The sequence below is a fragment of the Paecilomyces variotii genome (assembly GCF_004022145.1).
Source record: "Paecilomyces variotii strain CBS 101075 chromosome Unknown C8Q69scaffold_1, whole genome shotgun sequence".
NCBI lineage: Eukaryota > Fungi > Ascomycota > Eurotiomycetes > Eurotiales > Thermoascaceae > Paecilomyces > Paecilomyces variotii.
Genome location: NW_021167140.1, coordinates 3393634 through 3410103, shown reverse-complemented (window position 1 = coordinate 3410103; position 16470 = coordinate 3393634). Strand labels below are relative to the sequence as shown.

General features: G+C 49.0%; 5 protein-coding genes and 1 non-coding gene across 6 annotated transcripts; 4 read left to right on the top strand and 2 right to left on the bottom strand.

Annotated features, from left to right (window-relative positions):
• The first annotated feature begins 162 nt into the window (after nucleotides 1-162).
• Nucleotides 163-4600, top strand: C8Q69DRAFT_453205 (hypothetical protein). Its single transcript, XM_028629609.1, has 5 exons — nucleotides 163-258; nucleotides 367-873; nucleotides 928-1370; nucleotides 1435-3715; nucleotides 3775-4600. Exons 2-5 carry the CDS (start codon nucleotides 562-564, stop codon nucleotides 4312-4314), a joined length of 3576 nt encoding a protein of 1191 aa, XP_028489618.1. The 5' UTR covers nucleotides 163-258; nucleotides 367-561; the 3' UTR covers nucleotides 4315-4600.
• A 3135-nt stretch (nucleotides 4601-7735) lies between these two features.
• C8Q69DRAFT_453202 (hypothetical protein) lies at nucleotides 7736-8067 on the top strand. The gene has a single exon (XM_028629608.1). It carries the CDS (start codon nucleotides 7769-7771, stop codon nucleotides 7997-7999), a length of 231 nt encoding a protein of 76 aa, XP_028489617.1. The 5' UTR covers nucleotides 7736-7768; the 3' UTR covers nucleotides 8000-8067.
• A 670-nt stretch (nucleotides 8068-8737) lies between these two features.
• Nucleotides 8738-8825, top strand: C8Q69DRAFT_t16. Its single transcript has one exon. It is a non-coding gene; the product is annotated as a tRNA-Thr (tRNA).
• Nucleotides 8826-9075: 250 nt separating this feature from the next.
• Nucleotides 9076-11110, bottom strand: C8Q69DRAFT_43367 (putative oxalate decarboxylase). Its single transcript, XM_028628517.1, has 8 exons — nucleotides 10688-11110; nucleotides 10542-10631; nucleotides 10471-10486; nucleotides 10249-10420; nucleotides 10133-10200; nucleotides 9959-10079; nucleotides 9402-9906; nucleotides 9076-9343 (listed from the first exon to the last, which is right to left on the bottom strand). The coding sequence occupies exons 1-8, from the start codon at nucleotides 10971-10973 to the stop codon at nucleotides 9207-9209; spliced, it is 1395 nt and encodes a 464-aa protein (XP_028489616.1). The 5' UTR covers nucleotides 10974-11110; the 3' UTR covers nucleotides 9076-9206.
• Nucleotides 11111-13382: 2272 nt separating this feature from the next.
• Nucleotides 13383-14028, top strand: C8Q69DRAFT_43332 (hypothetical protein). Its single transcript, XM_028628510.1, has 2 exons — nucleotides 13383-13717; nucleotides 13775-14028. Exons 1-2 carry the CDS (start codon nucleotides 13530-13532, stop codon nucleotides 13926-13928), a joined length of 342 nt encoding a protein of 113 aa, XP_028489615.1. The 5' UTR covers nucleotides 13383-13529; the 3' UTR covers nucleotides 13929-14028.
• A 138-nt stretch (nucleotides 14029-14166) lies between these two features.
• C8Q69DRAFT_503477 (hypothetical protein) lies at nucleotides 14167-15295 on the bottom strand (the record flags this gene model as incomplete). Its single annotated transcript, XM_028632496.1, has 3 exons — nucleotides 14167-14756; nucleotides 14868-15074; nucleotides 15187-15295. The coding sequence occupies 3 exons, from the start codon at nucleotides 15293-15295 to the stop codon at nucleotides 14167-14169; spliced, it is 906 nt and encodes a 301-aa protein (XP_028489614.1).
• Between the last annotated feature and the right edge of the window lie 1175 nt (nucleotides 15296-16470).

Sequence of the window (16470 nt, the reverse complement as noted above, 5' to 3'; positions counted from 1 at the left end):
CTGATTGGCTGCATATCGCCTTTTATGTCCCGCATTATGTAATCAACTTGTCCAAACAGGCAGGGGTCCGGATGTTTTTCCGGCGCCGGAGCCAATGTTTACGGATTTCCTCTTTCAGCCACCCAACTAATGATTGTTTCTGGAGAATCCTCGAATGTCCCTCCACAGTCCACAGCCGTCGCCAGGACCAAGCGGACGCTGGGTTTCGTGGGATTTCGTGCTGAGGTTTGTACAGTTCGGTTCAGGGCTTTGCAGTTGGTAAGTCGAGGATCTGTCCTGCTTTAATTTCCCATGTCCCCACCCTGCTGCGTTGGTGCTCGGTCGCAAAGAGTTTCGGACTGACCCGTTGCCTATCACTGTTGCCAGGCGCAATCGGATTCTTCTCGCAGCAACTCTGATACCCCAAACATCCTTAGATCTACTCTTCTGTTAGCCATAATATTACGACCGTCACGACCTTCGTAACCTGTCGCATTGTGCTTTCCATGGACCGTCACGCCAGCTCAACGGTTTTGTGACTTCTGAAACAGCCTGCAGGGGGCCTGTCCGCGGTGCCTCGAGATGGAAGCATTGTCACCCCGATCAACCAACTTGCGATTGAAACCAAAAGCCACCGTGAATCCACCAAAGCCAGGACCGAGGGCGGCGCCTGCCGCGGCCGCTCAAAGGCCACCACCCCCGAAGCACCATGCACCGCCCCCGCCGCCGGTTGTAACTGAGCCAGGAGAAGATGCGGAGAGATACGCCACGGGCGCGTTTCTGGGGAAGGGAGGTTTTGCGGTCTGCTATGAAGGAAAGCTGCTGCGCAATGGCCGGGTGTTTGCGATGAAAGTGGTCAGGTCGGAGATGGGCCAGAAGAAGATGGAAGAGAAGGTTTGACTGCAACCCCGACCCCTGAGATACGTTGAAGTTGACATACTGTGACAGTTCCGGACCGAACTCCAAATCCATTCGAAAATGCGACATCCGAATATCGTTCAGTTCCTTCGCGCATTCCCCTTTGACAGATGCACTTACGTGATCCTGGAGTTGTGCCCCAATGGATCGGTCATGGACATGGTACGGAAAAGGAAATGTATATCGGTACCGGAGGTCAGAAGGTTCATGGTCCAGCTCTGCGGTGCGGTCAAATACATGCACAAGCGAAACGTCGCGCATCGAGATTTGAAGATGGGGAACCTCTTTCTAGACAAGAATATGGACATCAAGGTCGGTGATTTCGGGTTAGCAGCGGTCATCGTCTCCGAAAAGGACGAGAAACGGAGGAGGACACTGTGCGGAACACCAAACTATATCGCACCAGAGGTACTCGATAGGAGCAAAGGAGGACACACGCAGAAAGTCGATATCTGGTCATTGGGGGTTATCTGGTAAGCCAACGGTTGATGCGGTCGTGCGGAAAGAGAACGGCCAGCGGACTGACAATTACTTCAGCTTCGCAATGTTAACAGGCTACCCTCCATTTCAATCTAAGACCCAAGAAGAAATATACAAGAAAGTGAGGAACCTCAGCTACGTCTGGCCCAAGGATAACGAGTGTTTCAACCACATACCCGAGGAGGCGAAAACCCTGGTTGCGACTTGTCTCAATCTGGCAGAAGAGGAGCGACCCGAACCGGATGATATTGTCGAGCATCCTTTCTTCCACATGTACAATGGCTGCATACCAGCCCAGCTCGATCCTGCCTGTCGCTTGACGCGGCCCATCTGGCTTGAGAACGAGAATCCCCAGGGAGACTGTATGACGACCGGCTACAGTTTGGCCTATGATGAGAAGTACAGAAGCAGAACAGCCTATCTGGATGATCCTGCTCAGCGTTATCTTGCCTGCAAAGAAGAATTCTACGCAGAATGCGGAGTGGGAAGGAAACCTGATGGGTCCATACGGAAGTCTGTGGGCAAGAATTGCAACAAGACCGCTTATTCGGAGTGCGCTTCGGAGGATGAAAAGGGACTACAGCCTGTGATTCCTTTGCCGGAGGACTTTGTCTACAAGTATCCTCACATCCCAGATGGTGATTGGAGTATTCCCAAGCTGGGCGCCCAGGACGAGTCTCCGACGACGGATAGCTTCGAGGAAGAAGAAGATGACAGTCAAGAGATGTTTGCTGCCTCCCTTAAAAGTAATCCAGCAACTATGGCCAGGACGCAGGCCGCTCTGGCAGCTGCGCAAATGCGCCGATTGGATGCACAACCTCAAAGTCATGCAGCAACCCTCCGCCAGCAAGCTCTACCCATTCATCCTTCTTCCAGGAAAGCTGCTACTCTTCGTGGCCTACCGTCGACGGCCACTCGGCCCATGGGACCCCCCAGAAGGCCCGATCCAGATCCAGATCTTCCCGTTCCTGCCCCTACAGGCGGGCTTTCAGACCGGCCAATTCGTGCTCAGCGAGGAGTAGCTGCATCATACTCGGCTACCCTTCGTGACCTAGATCGAATAGTGGCACCCCCAATGCCTAAATCCTCCAGTGTTCCCTCTGGTCTAACTGTCGGCAAAACTCGAGCTCAATCGAAGAGACAGATCGAGGCTGCTGACCCTGACTTCGCCCCTGTTCCTCCTCCCTCCGCGCCTTCTCCTTCCATCCGCTCTCCTTTTATGCCTCCTTCGATGCCTTCTCATTCTCACCGTGCCCCAAGTCGAGGATCGGACAGGGCACCAAGCCGGGGCTCAGACAGGGGCCCAGACAGGGGCCCAGCTCGAGAAGTCGATACGGCACCACGCCGAGGGTCTGAGCCGACAGAAACACATCCGCGGACAGATAGAGAACGGCCAAGGGTCACCAGATCTGCATCACGATCGGAGATCAAACCTGTGCCTAATACGAAAGAAAATGATAGGCCAATGTCCCGCGAGGAAAGACAAGCCATGGAGCGCCGTCCATCGACCTCTGAGGAGGAAAACGCCAATGCCATAACGCATGGCAGGAACAAGTCTTCAACGGGAGGCAAGCCGCGATCGACACTGGGCATTTATCCTCTTATGCATCCGGAGGAAAAGCCCGAATTGGTGCATGGATCCTCGCCTGATGATGTAGTGACAGAGATCAGGCTCATGCTCACCAATCTGGTACCATATCCGTCAACTCGACGACGACCTCAACAGTCGGTGCGTCGCAGCCCGCATGTGTACGTGCTCAAATGGGTCGACTACACTAATCGTTATGGGATTGGATATGTCCTAAATGACGGTAGTGTTGGATGTGTATTCAAGGCCGAAAATGGTCAACCGGCAACTGGCGTTGTGGTAAGAGATGGCGAGAAACATATCCGCCGTAAGGTACGGTGTCTTGAAAGTCGGGATGGAAGCTATACCTATTCCTATGTGGACCAATATGTTCCCCAAGACGGAAGACCCATTGAATTCTACGAGAACTGCGATTCCGGCCTGCGCGAACGTCGCGGTATTCGAAGAGTAATGGTACAGCCGTCATTGTTCGAAGTTCACGGTTCAGGTAAAAACGGTGTCGGGTTTGCCGGTATCAAGGCTCGAATGGATGCTGGTATTGACTCTGCAAAGTGCGATGCCGAGAAGGTCAAACGTGTCAAGCTTGTTGACCAGTTTGGAAAGTATATGATAGGCTCATTGGGTAGACACGGTGACGAAGGACTCTCAGATGATGATCTTGCATCGAGACCTAGTTCTGGTGACTACATCAAATTTTACCAGCGACTAGGTAATGTCGGTGTGTGGGGGTTTGGTGACGGTGCTTTCCAGGTACGTACTTGAACCAACATCAGCTATTTCTTATCTTCAATTCGCTAACGACCTGCTAGTTCAACTTTCCCGATCACACTAAGCTCGTTATCTCCCATGGAAGAGGCCGAAACTCATCTCCATGGATTGACTTCTATCACCTGTCCCCCTCTGCGGCGCGCTATCTCGCTTCCAAGGGGAAAATGCATCCGTCCGGATTCGATACTCGCGCTGCGGCTTCGGACGAGGCCGCAATCCTGCTTGCTATCGCAAGTACTCCGCCCACCAATGCAGCAGATGAGCGAATCCGCGAGATCCTCGAGGCAAATGCGTTCATACAGAAGATAGACTTCATCAGGCAGGTCCTGAAGGGCTGGATCAAATGGGGTCGACTTGGTGGAAGGCCGCCACCTCGACCGATGCCAGATGCCGAAGGTAACCCGCGTAACCGCTATCCTGCCGAGATTTTTTGGGAGGGTGTTCAAGAACGCTTAGCATCTGGCGGTCACGGGGGCAAGTACGTGTGGGTGACAGTCGGGGCTCAAGGCGGAGATGAGGAGTACGTATCTGTTAGCTTGAACTCAGAGCCGGCAAAGGATCCCAGGAGAAAGGAACCATAAGGGTTAAATCAGTCTGGATACGGGTGTTCTAGGACATATGGCGGTTAGCGACAAGCTTGGCAGTGCCGGGCCACACCAGCTTTCGCCGTGATGAACAGGGTTTTATTTCATGCATCAGCATCTTGATGGCCAACATTTGTCGGGCGTTTCTTTGGAATATGCGCTTCTGCCTTTATCCTTCTTGTACATAGCTCACGACTATACCAGTGCAGGTTTAGCGGCCAGGAAACGGGAGTAAACTCATAATTGCATCAATCGCAACATCTTGATCCTATTGCATGATTCAGTGCTGCTTGCATCTCCGCATTAGGGCTTTATCATAAGATACCCTCAGCGCATTTTGGACCCACGGAGTTACATATAGAATGTGAGTACCTGTGGGATTGGCTGCAAATGACCGCATTGGAGGCCATTTACGGTGTCAGCAGCGAGCCGCCGCTTTGATGCCCTACCATGTAATTTGTATGATTATTCTGGAATCGGCACCCACCAAGCTATAATCTTGTAGGAGCACTTAGCAAGGATCTGTGAAATGGTTTCATTAATAACGAGTCTTATCTACCTATACACCACGCGGACGTGGATTCGACTATCTGACCCGCGGGAATTGTCACCAGTATACATAGCTACCACACCACATCGGCGTCATAGCCTAACACCGTTTAACATATTGATAAACGCCACGGGATACACATACTTAGGTACCTAGTTAGGTACATGTACAAATATGGCTAGCAGCTTTGGTTAAGAGGCCACTTTTAACCATGGTAATATCTCCACAAGGACTTTTCACTCTCCCTCAGCTATCTCCATAATCTCATCATCGTTGGTCTCCACGTTGTCCTCCTGCCGGCCCAGGTATTTTCAAAAGAAGAAAAGAAAAGAAAAGAGAAACCAAGATCCTTGGCATCATAAACCTTTCTCACGTCTTGGTTTGTTCGTTTGCCAAGACTGGATCTCTTCTGGAGGGAAGCTCGCTGAGCTTGAATTCTCTAGCAACAAGCTCAGCCTATTTATCTCTGTGTAGGCAGGCTCCGACATCTCCTCTCGCCTTAACTCGTGTCTAGGGTTGTATGCCTTGCAGATAACCATTTGGGCCCCATTATCCAAGGCCGCTTCGTATATTTCGTCCCAGGGCTGTCTGAACTTTTCTTCGAGTTCCCAGCTTTTCCCAGTCCGAAGTGGAGGACCTCGCATCTCAACAACCCAGAGCTCTGTCTTATCGAAACTATCAAATAGCCGTGGCCTTCGCGTGCAAGCAGTCTGAACCTGCCCGTAGCGGGGATCGCCCTGGGTCTCAATTCCCATATTGACCCGGCAGTTTTCGAGACTGAATATTATCTGAGCACTGGGCTTGTCCGGACCTTGGTCTCCGATATCGAGAATGATTCTGAGATTTTGGGAGTCTAGGACAATGCGGCCTCTGCAGTCGATATAGCTGTCATCTAGCCAAGCTTCGAAGGTCACAAGTGAAGCTTGTTTAATGAGCCCTGCGGAACAATCGAAACCCTGAGGAGTGTTGAACTACTCAGCTCCGGGGAGCGCCAACTTAGAAAGTGTGATATGTGATGGCAAGCAGGCGTTCTTACTTTCTTGATTGCGTAGTAAGGAGCAAAACCATTCAGAGACCCCAGCACCTAAAAGGCCTGAGAAAAGAAAAAAACCGAATTGGCTAAGTTCAAGAGAAAACCTCTCCTCATACAAAACCCGCTTATACAGCAGCAAAAGAGATGGGCCCAAAACTCTGCAGCCGTCGATAGTAAGTATGGCTGATCTGGGGTGGCTCCAAAATGTCCACGGTGTAATTGCCGTCGTCGAGCTTGATCCGATAACTTCGCAGCATCCTGCTGCTTCCAAAAAAAAGTGCGGATTGCGAACCAACTGAGCCCGGGCTCGATCGCGATATCCATTTGGCACTACTATTTCAAAGTCCCCAGTGTGTTTCGTAGAGCCAAGGAGTATGCATACTATCTCCCCGATCAAATGCATGGGGTATCTTGTTGCCGAGATGACTGTCGATGATAGATATATAGTTCCGCTAAATGCCGCATTTTCCTTTAAATCATCATTTGTGCCGATATTGGGTACTGATTCATCCTCCCAGGGGTTCTTGTCAACCCGTTTCCCATTGACGAGATAGACCGGGGCATCCCCGAGTTAACGTAGGCCAAGTTCACCACTCTCCTACTTATAAATTGGAGCAATAACCACAACAGGGGCAGGAGCACACGGAACTTGCTCAATATAGTCACAGGCAAACAATTACCTGGATGCCGGCCGGGATATTAGGCAAGAGCTCCTCTATACTCAGTATAGGCTCTATAAAGGAGAAAAGCGACAGTGATATAGTCATGTAACTACAATTTATCAGCATGCGAATTCAGATATATAAAGCGCGCAAAATATATACAAACAGGTAAAAAAGGAGAACTGCTGACAAAATAACGTTCTTCCAGATTGGTCATATATGCCTAGGGGGAGTTGACTTACCAAAGTTATCCTTGAAGTTAAAGTTGACGAAGAAAAAAACATAACAGAACCAGCCTGCAGAGAAGAGATGTTGCCTGGAGAAGAAAAAGATTCGGAGTCAGGGGCGCGAGAGATGAGAGCTTCCACGTTCGGTATAGGCTTTAGGTCCGCACGTCTCGGCCTTTGCTTTCCTTACTTCTGCTGTCATTTTACTTCTTGGAATGCTTGGGGTCTCTGTCTCATGTTATGATGGATACGACAGAGAGCATTCCAAATCTTCCTGAACATCTTGTCAGGTTTGGTCCCCCTTCTCGATCAATACGGCGCCAAAAGGACTTTCCGACAGGATTGTATTTTGGATCGAATTTGTCTCGATTAGGAGGAAGATTGAGGAATACGGTGTCTGGGTATTGCAATACTGAAAATGCATCTAAGCTAAGTGCACGAAACTCCCCGTGTGCTAATGGATTCTGTATCGAGGTCGTTCTTCCTCGTTAGATATAGAGATGAACCGAACCTCGCCATTACCAGTAGTTCAGGTATTAATGGCTTTCTGCCAGTCGACCAAAAAGGAGAACTCCTTGTTGGTCTGCCTGGATCTCCGACAGCAAAGACAGCCTAAATGCCATGCTGGAAGTGGGAAAATTAACTCTGGAGCGAAGCTGGCTGAGCTTGAATTCTCTAGCAACTAGCTCAGCCTATTTATCTCTGTGGGTGGAGCTAGAAATGCGTGGGAGAAACCCGTCAAGAGGGAGGCTTGCATGTACATACATACATTAACTACACCCGGGAATTCACAGGTCCTCGCTTCACAAGACCAATGTCCAAAAAGAAGCAATAGAGTTCTCGGGAGTCGTCTAGATACGCGAGCTAGTCACGGGCCAAAGTACGAATATATCATGAGCAACAGCCCTGTACTCTCGGACATATAGCCAGGGTCATCCGCTCCAACAACGCAGGTCCATTTGAGATCACTCTGGACGTCATGTTCGAAGACAAAGCTACATATGAGAGAATCAAACAGTTGGGGATCCTCACTCCGCAGCGGATCGCAGGACTCTACGACATTGCTTTCGAGGACATTGTCTGGTGCAGTTTCTTTGATCCAGCACTCGCATTCAAAGCCACCATCCCGCGCCGACGGAATGGGACCAATTTCTCATCCGGAGGACCATGGAGAATGACGTGCATGGATCACAAAAATACTTTCATTTGATCAGCTTGCAGATTGACAAATGATGAGCTGGGTGTGCATGCATAGAATAGCTGTATTTATTATACGAGCAAGCTAATGAATATAATACATAAATACAAGTATGCCAGCTTGTAGCGCAAGTCCGAGCGATAGCGAACATCCACCGTCGTCTGTAGCATACCCTGAGTGACAGAAGAGAGACAACAGAGACTTATCCCTGCTACTTACTCCGCAGTGGCTCATGTTGTTGTCTGCTATCACAGCTGCTGCATGCCCATTATGTTGTGTTGGACAGATCTGGAGTATTGTACTGTATAGACAATAATGACCTGCCAAAATCGTATATAATAAACACGGCTGGAACCGCCAAACCTGCTATGTAGTCCGGAAAATTTGCCAGAAAATACTACATGGGGAGACTCGCATGAGCCAGTCTTGGAGACCTTTGCGGGGTCACGGTGCGGAGAGCCCAAGGGCGTTGATTTCTCGCTATCCATATCCTGTCTGTTGGCGAAATTCGGCATCATAATCGATGAGAGCGAGTACCGGATTCAAAACGTCCCGCCTTGGAGAAACACATGCGAGTCTATTTATTTTACCCTAAGAAAATTATTTACATAAGTATGTATTATGCAATGAATAACCATCTCCTCTCTATTATTTAGCCCAAAAATAAAGAAATAACTTACTCGCAGACTATTTATCAGCTATGAGAAAATCTAATAAGTCAGAAGCTGGAAATTGTCGGCATGAAGCCTAGCGCGAGTAGTATAGTGGTTATTATGTCTCACTCGTATTAAATGGTACGATTATGAGAAGGTCGGGAGTTCGACTCTCCCCTTGCGCAGCTTCATTTTTTTGCCCGTACCTTTATTTTTCCTGCGGAATTTGCCACGACTTACATTATCCATCTATCTAGTTTTTCTTCAGATTAGAACCTCGCTGCATTTCTATTTTCATTTTTAATTCGTGGATCTATTTGAATTTACACGGGAAGAGGCTTGGTAGATATTATACTTGAAGCTGCAGTTTTTGTAGCGCGATTTGATTGACTCCTACTAGTCCAACCTTAAGTATCAATTCCTCCGGACGGAGATAATAGTCCGTACCATATTGAGAAACCTCAACAGTTAACTAGACTATCACAACACAATACAGTCCTTATCTACAGGAACAGCGAACGGACGTAATGGATAAGGCTCCTCCCATAGACAGAAGGCTGGTCCCATTACGAAGATGGGTACTTGCCTGAAACGACATACTGCTTCTCCTTCTTGAGGCTGTTCAGACTCTCGTTGCTCAATCTCAAGGTGTCGGAAACGATCTGCTTGGGGACATTTCCGATCCACTGGCCTAACGAGATATCTACCAAAGCCATTAGCAGGTGCTGGTGAAAAGGATGAAGGAGATATCGGTAACTCACCAGTGAATTGGTCCGCCTGCAGCACCTCCAAGAAGACGAGGTCTTCGCTGCCCGTGTTCTCGATGTAGTGACTGTTGGACTGGGGGAAGTAGCCAACATCTCCCCCATGGTAGTCGAACGTGGTTGCTTGGTCAGGAGCAGTGAAGAGCGTCGCACGACCTTGGCCAGAGATGAAGAAAGTCCACTCGTCACTGGTTGGGTGCCAGTGAATTTCACGCATCGCGCCTGGCTTGACCGTCACAATGGCCGCGGAGAAACTGGAGGCGATGGGGAAGGTCAGAGGGTCGATGATCTTGACGCTACCACCGGCAACTTCGTGCGCTGGCTGTTCCGAAAAGTGATAGGAGTAAGACTGGGACTGCGGGATGACGCCTGCAGAGTTCGTCACGTTCTGCTCCTGGATATCCTTAGGAGCGGGGGTCCCAGGGAAGATGTAGAGTTCATCTCCGGGAAGGTTGTCAAAGGCCGAAATAGGGAGATCTAGGTCTTTCGCTAGTACCTCTTTCTAAGGAAGGGTTAGCACTGCATTAGTTGGTTTACCACGGAGTGTTTCGTACAGGCTGGTGAAGGAAAACTTCCGAGGCAAGGAACGTGTTGTCTTCCGAGAAAGAGCCGTCGTCGAAGACAAGGAGGAATTCCGTCCCATTGTCAAGAGCTTGGATAGAGTGAGGTACGCCGCTGAGAGAAAGTTAGAGATGACCTAGCAAAACCGGTGACGACAGGCTACCTACGGTGGGAAGAACCATACATCGCCAGCACCGACATCATCCACAAAGGTTTCACCGTTCTCGTTAACGGCCTAGCATAGTTAGCTCTAGATAAATACGCGAGAAGAGGGTGAACGAACCTGGATTCGGACAGATCCATTCAGAACGAGGGACCATTCCGCAGCCACATGCCAATGGAGCTCTCTGTACGCTCCAGCTTCCAGCCTCATATCTACACCGGCCATCTTCGTTGCATCTGGCATCGCATTGATGTTCTGCTGGCGGGCCCAGCCGGAACCCTTAATGCCGAGTCTGCGTCTCTTTTTTAGTTTATAACACTTAATATTGGCATGACTGCTCACCTGTTGTGACTGAGACCTATAAAACGCGCATTAGCTTAGTCTATACCTAGTTTGAAGCAATTGGTACTTACCCATCGGCCACATCGCGTTAATGGTCGCCCCATTGTCAGTCCCCGGAGGCGCCAACTTGTCGCTGTTGATCCTGTCGTAGTAGTAGTTCCCTGTAGAGACATGTCAGTCTGTTCTACAACAATACTATTTGGCTATCTGTACTTACGGGGACCAGGATCTGTCCCTCCTGTGTCACCGCGAATCGGCTGTGGGTTCTCGCTGTTTTCAAAGTCCAAGTAAGGAGCGACCTTCGCATCCTCGTTCTGTCCGGGAACCGGTGTGTATTGGATATTATCCGTGTTCTCATCATTGAGAGTATTCGACGGGGAGTAACCAAGTAGATTCTCCGAACCTCTCAATGGGGGATTGGTCCCAGTTCCCGTAGGCGCTCCATTGACGCCTTGGAGAGTAGCAAGCAGCGCGGAGACTGACAGGAAGGCGTCGATTCTCATTATGGACGAGTAAACTTGTGGCCTTGGGAACAATGGCTGGAATCGCAATGCGAGAGACTTGGGAGCGCGATTATTCAGAAGAAAAAGCAGGATCGTCGCTTCCTTTTATGGCCCTGAAACGACAGGAGAGAAATAATCAAGTGATGTTGGCCATGGCGTTGACCCAGTTTCTCCTCACGACACTTTCCCCGTTGTAGACGACCATCTCGGTGACAAGGGGTAGGAAGTTTCTCTGCGAAGTGATTGGGATTAGCTATCCTGTACGGAGTATTGCGGAGTAGAGCTATCGGGACACTAACGTGAACTCCATCTGCTTGATCTACTCCGTAGAGATAACCAATATGACGAGATCCGGTACCGGATGGATCTACAGTGTACAGAGTACGCAGCATTCCAATGGTAGTTCTTCCAATGCGGTACTTCCTTGCCCTCTCATGGTCCATCTTTCAGGCGACATTCGGCAGGGAGATTGTGCTGTGCGATTGAAACTTGCAGATACTATCCGTAGCTGACTTGGTTTTTACCGTACGTGAAAGATATCAAGAGCTATCATATGACATCCTTGTACGATAGGTATCTAGTGTTAAGTCTTGGTTTCAAGTTTCCTTCAGCGCAAGGGTTGTACTCCAGCGGGGAACAGTTAGTTCAAAGAAGACTACGAGCGTCTTCGATTATCATTGCTGGAAACTGTTTATTTAGTGGAGATCACGAGGATCCGGATGGCTTAATGTGCGGACCGTTGATCCTAGACCTTATAGGGATAGATGGCCGTTACGACGCCTGATAACCATCACCCTAGTTATTATTATTAGGGAGGGGCGCATTGTGACCAGAGCAGCCTATCCATGTCCATACTCTTCTCTGCTATTTCGGCCGAAAGTCCATCGTTCTCCCTGGTCTGTTGGTTTACTTGGTTACTTCGCGTGAGCCGAGACAAGTATGGCGCAAGATGACAATCTGGACACGTCTATCTATAGCACATAAGCATCTTGTTCACACGGTCGCTGGCTTACCAGTCTTCAACAAGAGGTCAGTCGAGTGACAATCTTTTTGTCGGTGCTGATTTAATGTCGAACTTGCCACGCACGACTGCTTCATCAAGATGATATCCCTTGGTTCTGTTTATGGTGGAGACCGAGCTCGGTCTAAATGCCGATTATTTCTGGGAGCCGACTAAGTGCCCGAGCTGGGGAGTGTAATTACTGTAGTTGCAGTGTCAGTTGCCATAGACGCGCTTCGCATAAATCCATACCATGGTCCAGAAAAGAAGATTTAGAGTAGACGATTAGCGACGAAGCCAAGGTTTGATAGAAAGCGACTTAAGGAGTTGGTCGTTGCCATCTTGAGTGTGTGGTGATACTAAAGAGAGTAGCTACCAGTTAGCCTAGCTATTATTATCGTAATTCATACCGCGAGGTTAAGACGACAGCGGGCCAGGTTCGGACGGACATCGAGGTAGCAAGATAACGTCGCGTTGAGATTGCATATGCCCCCGGAGAGATCTCAATAATCTCGCATCTTGGAAGCGTTGTTTTGTATGTACATACATACATACATACATCCCCTCATGCAAGTTAGATCACATGTAGGGCTGAACACTAGTTCTGCATGTGGAGAGTGGGCACTTATCTGACTGGTTCTGAAAAATTGGGGAGAAGCTTGACTGCTAACCATGCTATCAGGATGTTGCTTTCCATGGGACTCTGAGAGGAGTTGTAAGGCTTCCCCCACGCCGCTTCTAGCGCATATTCTACGGTAGAAGACGGAAGTCCGGCAGTTTTATAATTGGTTGTGTTTTATTTATATACTTTCCCTGGGCGAGTAGCTGCAGCCCAGAAGCAGGAAATGCCCGATATAGAGGTTTCTGGTATGGTCGAGTGTTGCTCCCCAGTTTACCACTGGTACTTGTTTCTGAGCTATGACAGCCGAATTTAACAGGGGAAGGAGTTCAATCGGCTCCTATTTACTCACATCCAGACCGGATATACACAAGTGTATCATTCTAATATACGCACGAGAAGATAAGCTGGGAAGAAAAAGGGGATTTGCTAGCAATTAACGTATCTGTGCTGTTTAATCGCTGTCCTGATACCGTGTCTAATCACCTCAGGCCGATCCGTCCGATGGCCATGAATCCACACTCGAAGATGCCAAAAGGCGCGTCGCTCCTCAGAACGATGTTCGTAACTGCCAAGCACCGGTAATAAGTCAAAAAGTAAGCCCTCGCGGACTATCACGCCTCCCGGAAGACGTTCGACCATACGGGCCTATTCGAACAAGTCCGACGGAGCAAGTACAAACCGACTTCCATTATGGAAGCAAAATTGCTGGAGATGCCAAGGCACATGGAACTGCTTTTGACCCTGAAGATGTGGCAAATATCAAGAACTATTTTGACATGAAACCAGAAGAGCACTTCGTTATCCCGTCGGAAGCTTACGACCTATTTGCCGATTCTGTATCAAGGGGCCGTGGACTGGAACAACATATGGTCCAAGATTATCCCGAGGTCTATCCAGATCTATATCGGAATTCAAGTTGAGAATACAGAGACGAATGACTCAGGTCTGGACCAAACTGGTCTCAGTTGGAGAAGAGCTTCCCACAACTCCCACGGCATCTAGAAAGTCCGTCAGATTTTTCTGTGACGCATTATCCCCCAACTCGCAGAATCTCATGGTTGGAACTACCGACATCTCGCTGTCGGTCAGCATGGCCGAGAAAGACAAGACTGATTTGAGCACGTAAGTCTTCCCGCAGAATTTTTTACAGCTCCAGTGCTGATGGAACACATAGCCTAGTCGCAAAACAACCTGTGGTACTCAGGGCAATTGCTCTGGACGTTATATCCATTGGGGTATCCACGAACATCTGATATATCCAAATACATACTGCTTTCTGGGCCCATTTCATAATAGGAATGGCGTGGTGCGCCTCAATGCTGATTCCTATTAGAAAATCGTGGCATAACTAGTTACTGCGGCTCATATCACGATAATTCAGCTAGATGTCAACAGCTCATCTGCCAATTAAGTGGCGACTTTGAATCTTATTGATTCATTATTCAGAACAGGAAGATAACTAGTACTTAGATTAGTATATATTTCAAATATTTGACTGGTAGTATTATATGTAGTATTCATTATTTTCTGTTCAGGTCGCCTTATTTGGCTTTATAGCACCTCAACAATCATCACGGCAACTCATGAGCCGCATTCGACCCCTGCAACTCCCTCCTCTCTACATTCATCAGCATCTGTTGTTCCTCGCGTGTGTCCTTTTTGTTATCCGGAGACCCGGAATATCTGTATAAGCCTCCCGCGGCGGGAGTGTGCTGCATCGGATCCTCCGCTCCTGCAGCAGCTGCGGCTGCAGATGTGCCTTTCTTATTCTGCGATGACCTTTTCCAGAAGTACACCGCAAGGCCGAGTGCAATGATGAAAGGGACACCGAGTCCGACACCCAGGCCTGCGCCGAGCTTTGTAGCTGACGATGACGCGCTGTTAGATGCTGAGGTTGACGAGGCCGTGGCCCGCGTTGCTGCTGCTGAGCTTGCGGTCGTAGTTGCTGCAGTAGATGCCGGATTTGTTGAAGATGAGGATGCCGTTGTGGTGCTCGTAGACGAGGTTTGAATAGTGCTTGTTCCGATTGCGATGATTTGTCCCTTCTGGTTGATTTGCGTGTAGTTGCCTGCGTCGCAGCATGCGGTGTTATCTGGACCGCAACAGAATTTTGTTCCAGCATCGTCGCATTGTGTCAGAGCTACTCCAGCTGCGCCGTAGTCTGTGTATCAACAGTCAGCATAGATTGTTTGATAAAACTGATATGGCTTTCCATTTGCTCCGTTCTACGGAGGGAACACCAAGGTCTAGAAGGGATTATTATAACACATACCAGGACATAATGCCGAACAGGCATCTGGTGGCCAGGACGGATCCGAACAATACTGTCTTGAAACTCCTCCATCAGTTCTATCATGACAGAGGAGGTCGATGTCGCAGTATTCATTCTCCAAGCAACATGTCGTGGGGGCCGTTCCGCATCCGATCAATTGACCATCTCGCGTCGCATTGTAGAATTCAGACGAGTTCGCTTCGACACCTACATGTGGATGTACCCATCAGTGAACTGTCTTATCAGACAGGACGATATGTATGGAATAATATTGGGGCGGAAAGGAATATATCCTGAACAGAGGACTGGACCCACGGACCGTTGTGCGAATAGCATTGAATCGCGACAGTGACGGAAATCAGATTCGAAGCGATCAGCAGAGTCGTTGCTACTCTGGATGCGAGTGTGCAAGGCTTCATGATGTGCATGTTGGGTGAATAAACAACGACATGGACAAACTACGGTGTAAATCTGTACGATCCCCCCGGAATAGTACGTACTTCGACCGATTCAATCTCCACAGAAAAGGACAACTGAATCGTCGCGATGCAAGACCTGAGAAGAACAAACAGAAGACAAAATCAGCAGAGAAAGAGAAGATCTCCCTACGAAACTACAGCTGAATAATCCTTCCGGCCAAACAAGCACGAGTCGTTTTTCCGAAACTACTCGCACGGCTGTGCTCAGTGCTAATCTAAGTAAAGTGGGAGGCCTCATCGTGCCAAAATAGCGATCGTATCGACCGAGCACGTCTCCAGGCCATCTGAATGGCTTATCTGCGCATTTGATTGTTGTCGCTCACACAAAAACGGCCCCCACGAGAAAGAAAATTGGGAGTTGTGGACGAATTGGAGGCGGTGTCTATGCCTTCCGAGCCTCAAGGAGGGGCTCAATACGAGGATCGTCAGATGATGAGAAGCCGTCGGTGCTACTAAGTCGCTAGATAAGTAGTTGTTGCGGACTCGATAATGAAAATCACCTTTTTGAAAGTTAAGCGAGTTGGCGGGCTTCTGTGCCCGTGGGTGTTAACATGTGCCAGTTAGTCCACTTGTGATGTTAACAGGTAATTGATCACTGATGGATACAGCCAACACCTAGAAATGAGTGTACCGGAGGCCATTCTCATGTTCAGACTGGATGCTATGCACTACGGTCCTTAAGGGCAACTGTCTTCTCTCAAGCCTGACGATATGCCCGCTGCCCATCCGGGTCCTGATCAACCAGTAGAGGCTGGTTAGTTAGCAGAGCTGATCTTGTCTTTTAGTTAAGGAAACCGAGCATTTTAGTTCAACTACAAGTTCTGTGGCCACTTAATCAACTGGCGGCCAGGCAACTGCTTTATTAGCAGTCTGCCTGAATAACATATTCCCTGGATCGGTTGGAGATATTCTGTACGTTCGGTTTTCAAGAGTATGTTGCCACAAGCCGCTTGTCTAAACCACCTACAGGCATTAGAGCGAGCTGCGCGGGTCCTTCCAGACAAAATTTGCGGTGGTTAAATCTGGGACCATGATAGCGAAACAAGGCTGTCGCATCTATGAGACAATTGGACAGCTGCAGCAAAGGGTGTCCAACAGTATCTTGACAGAGCTTAATGGAGATT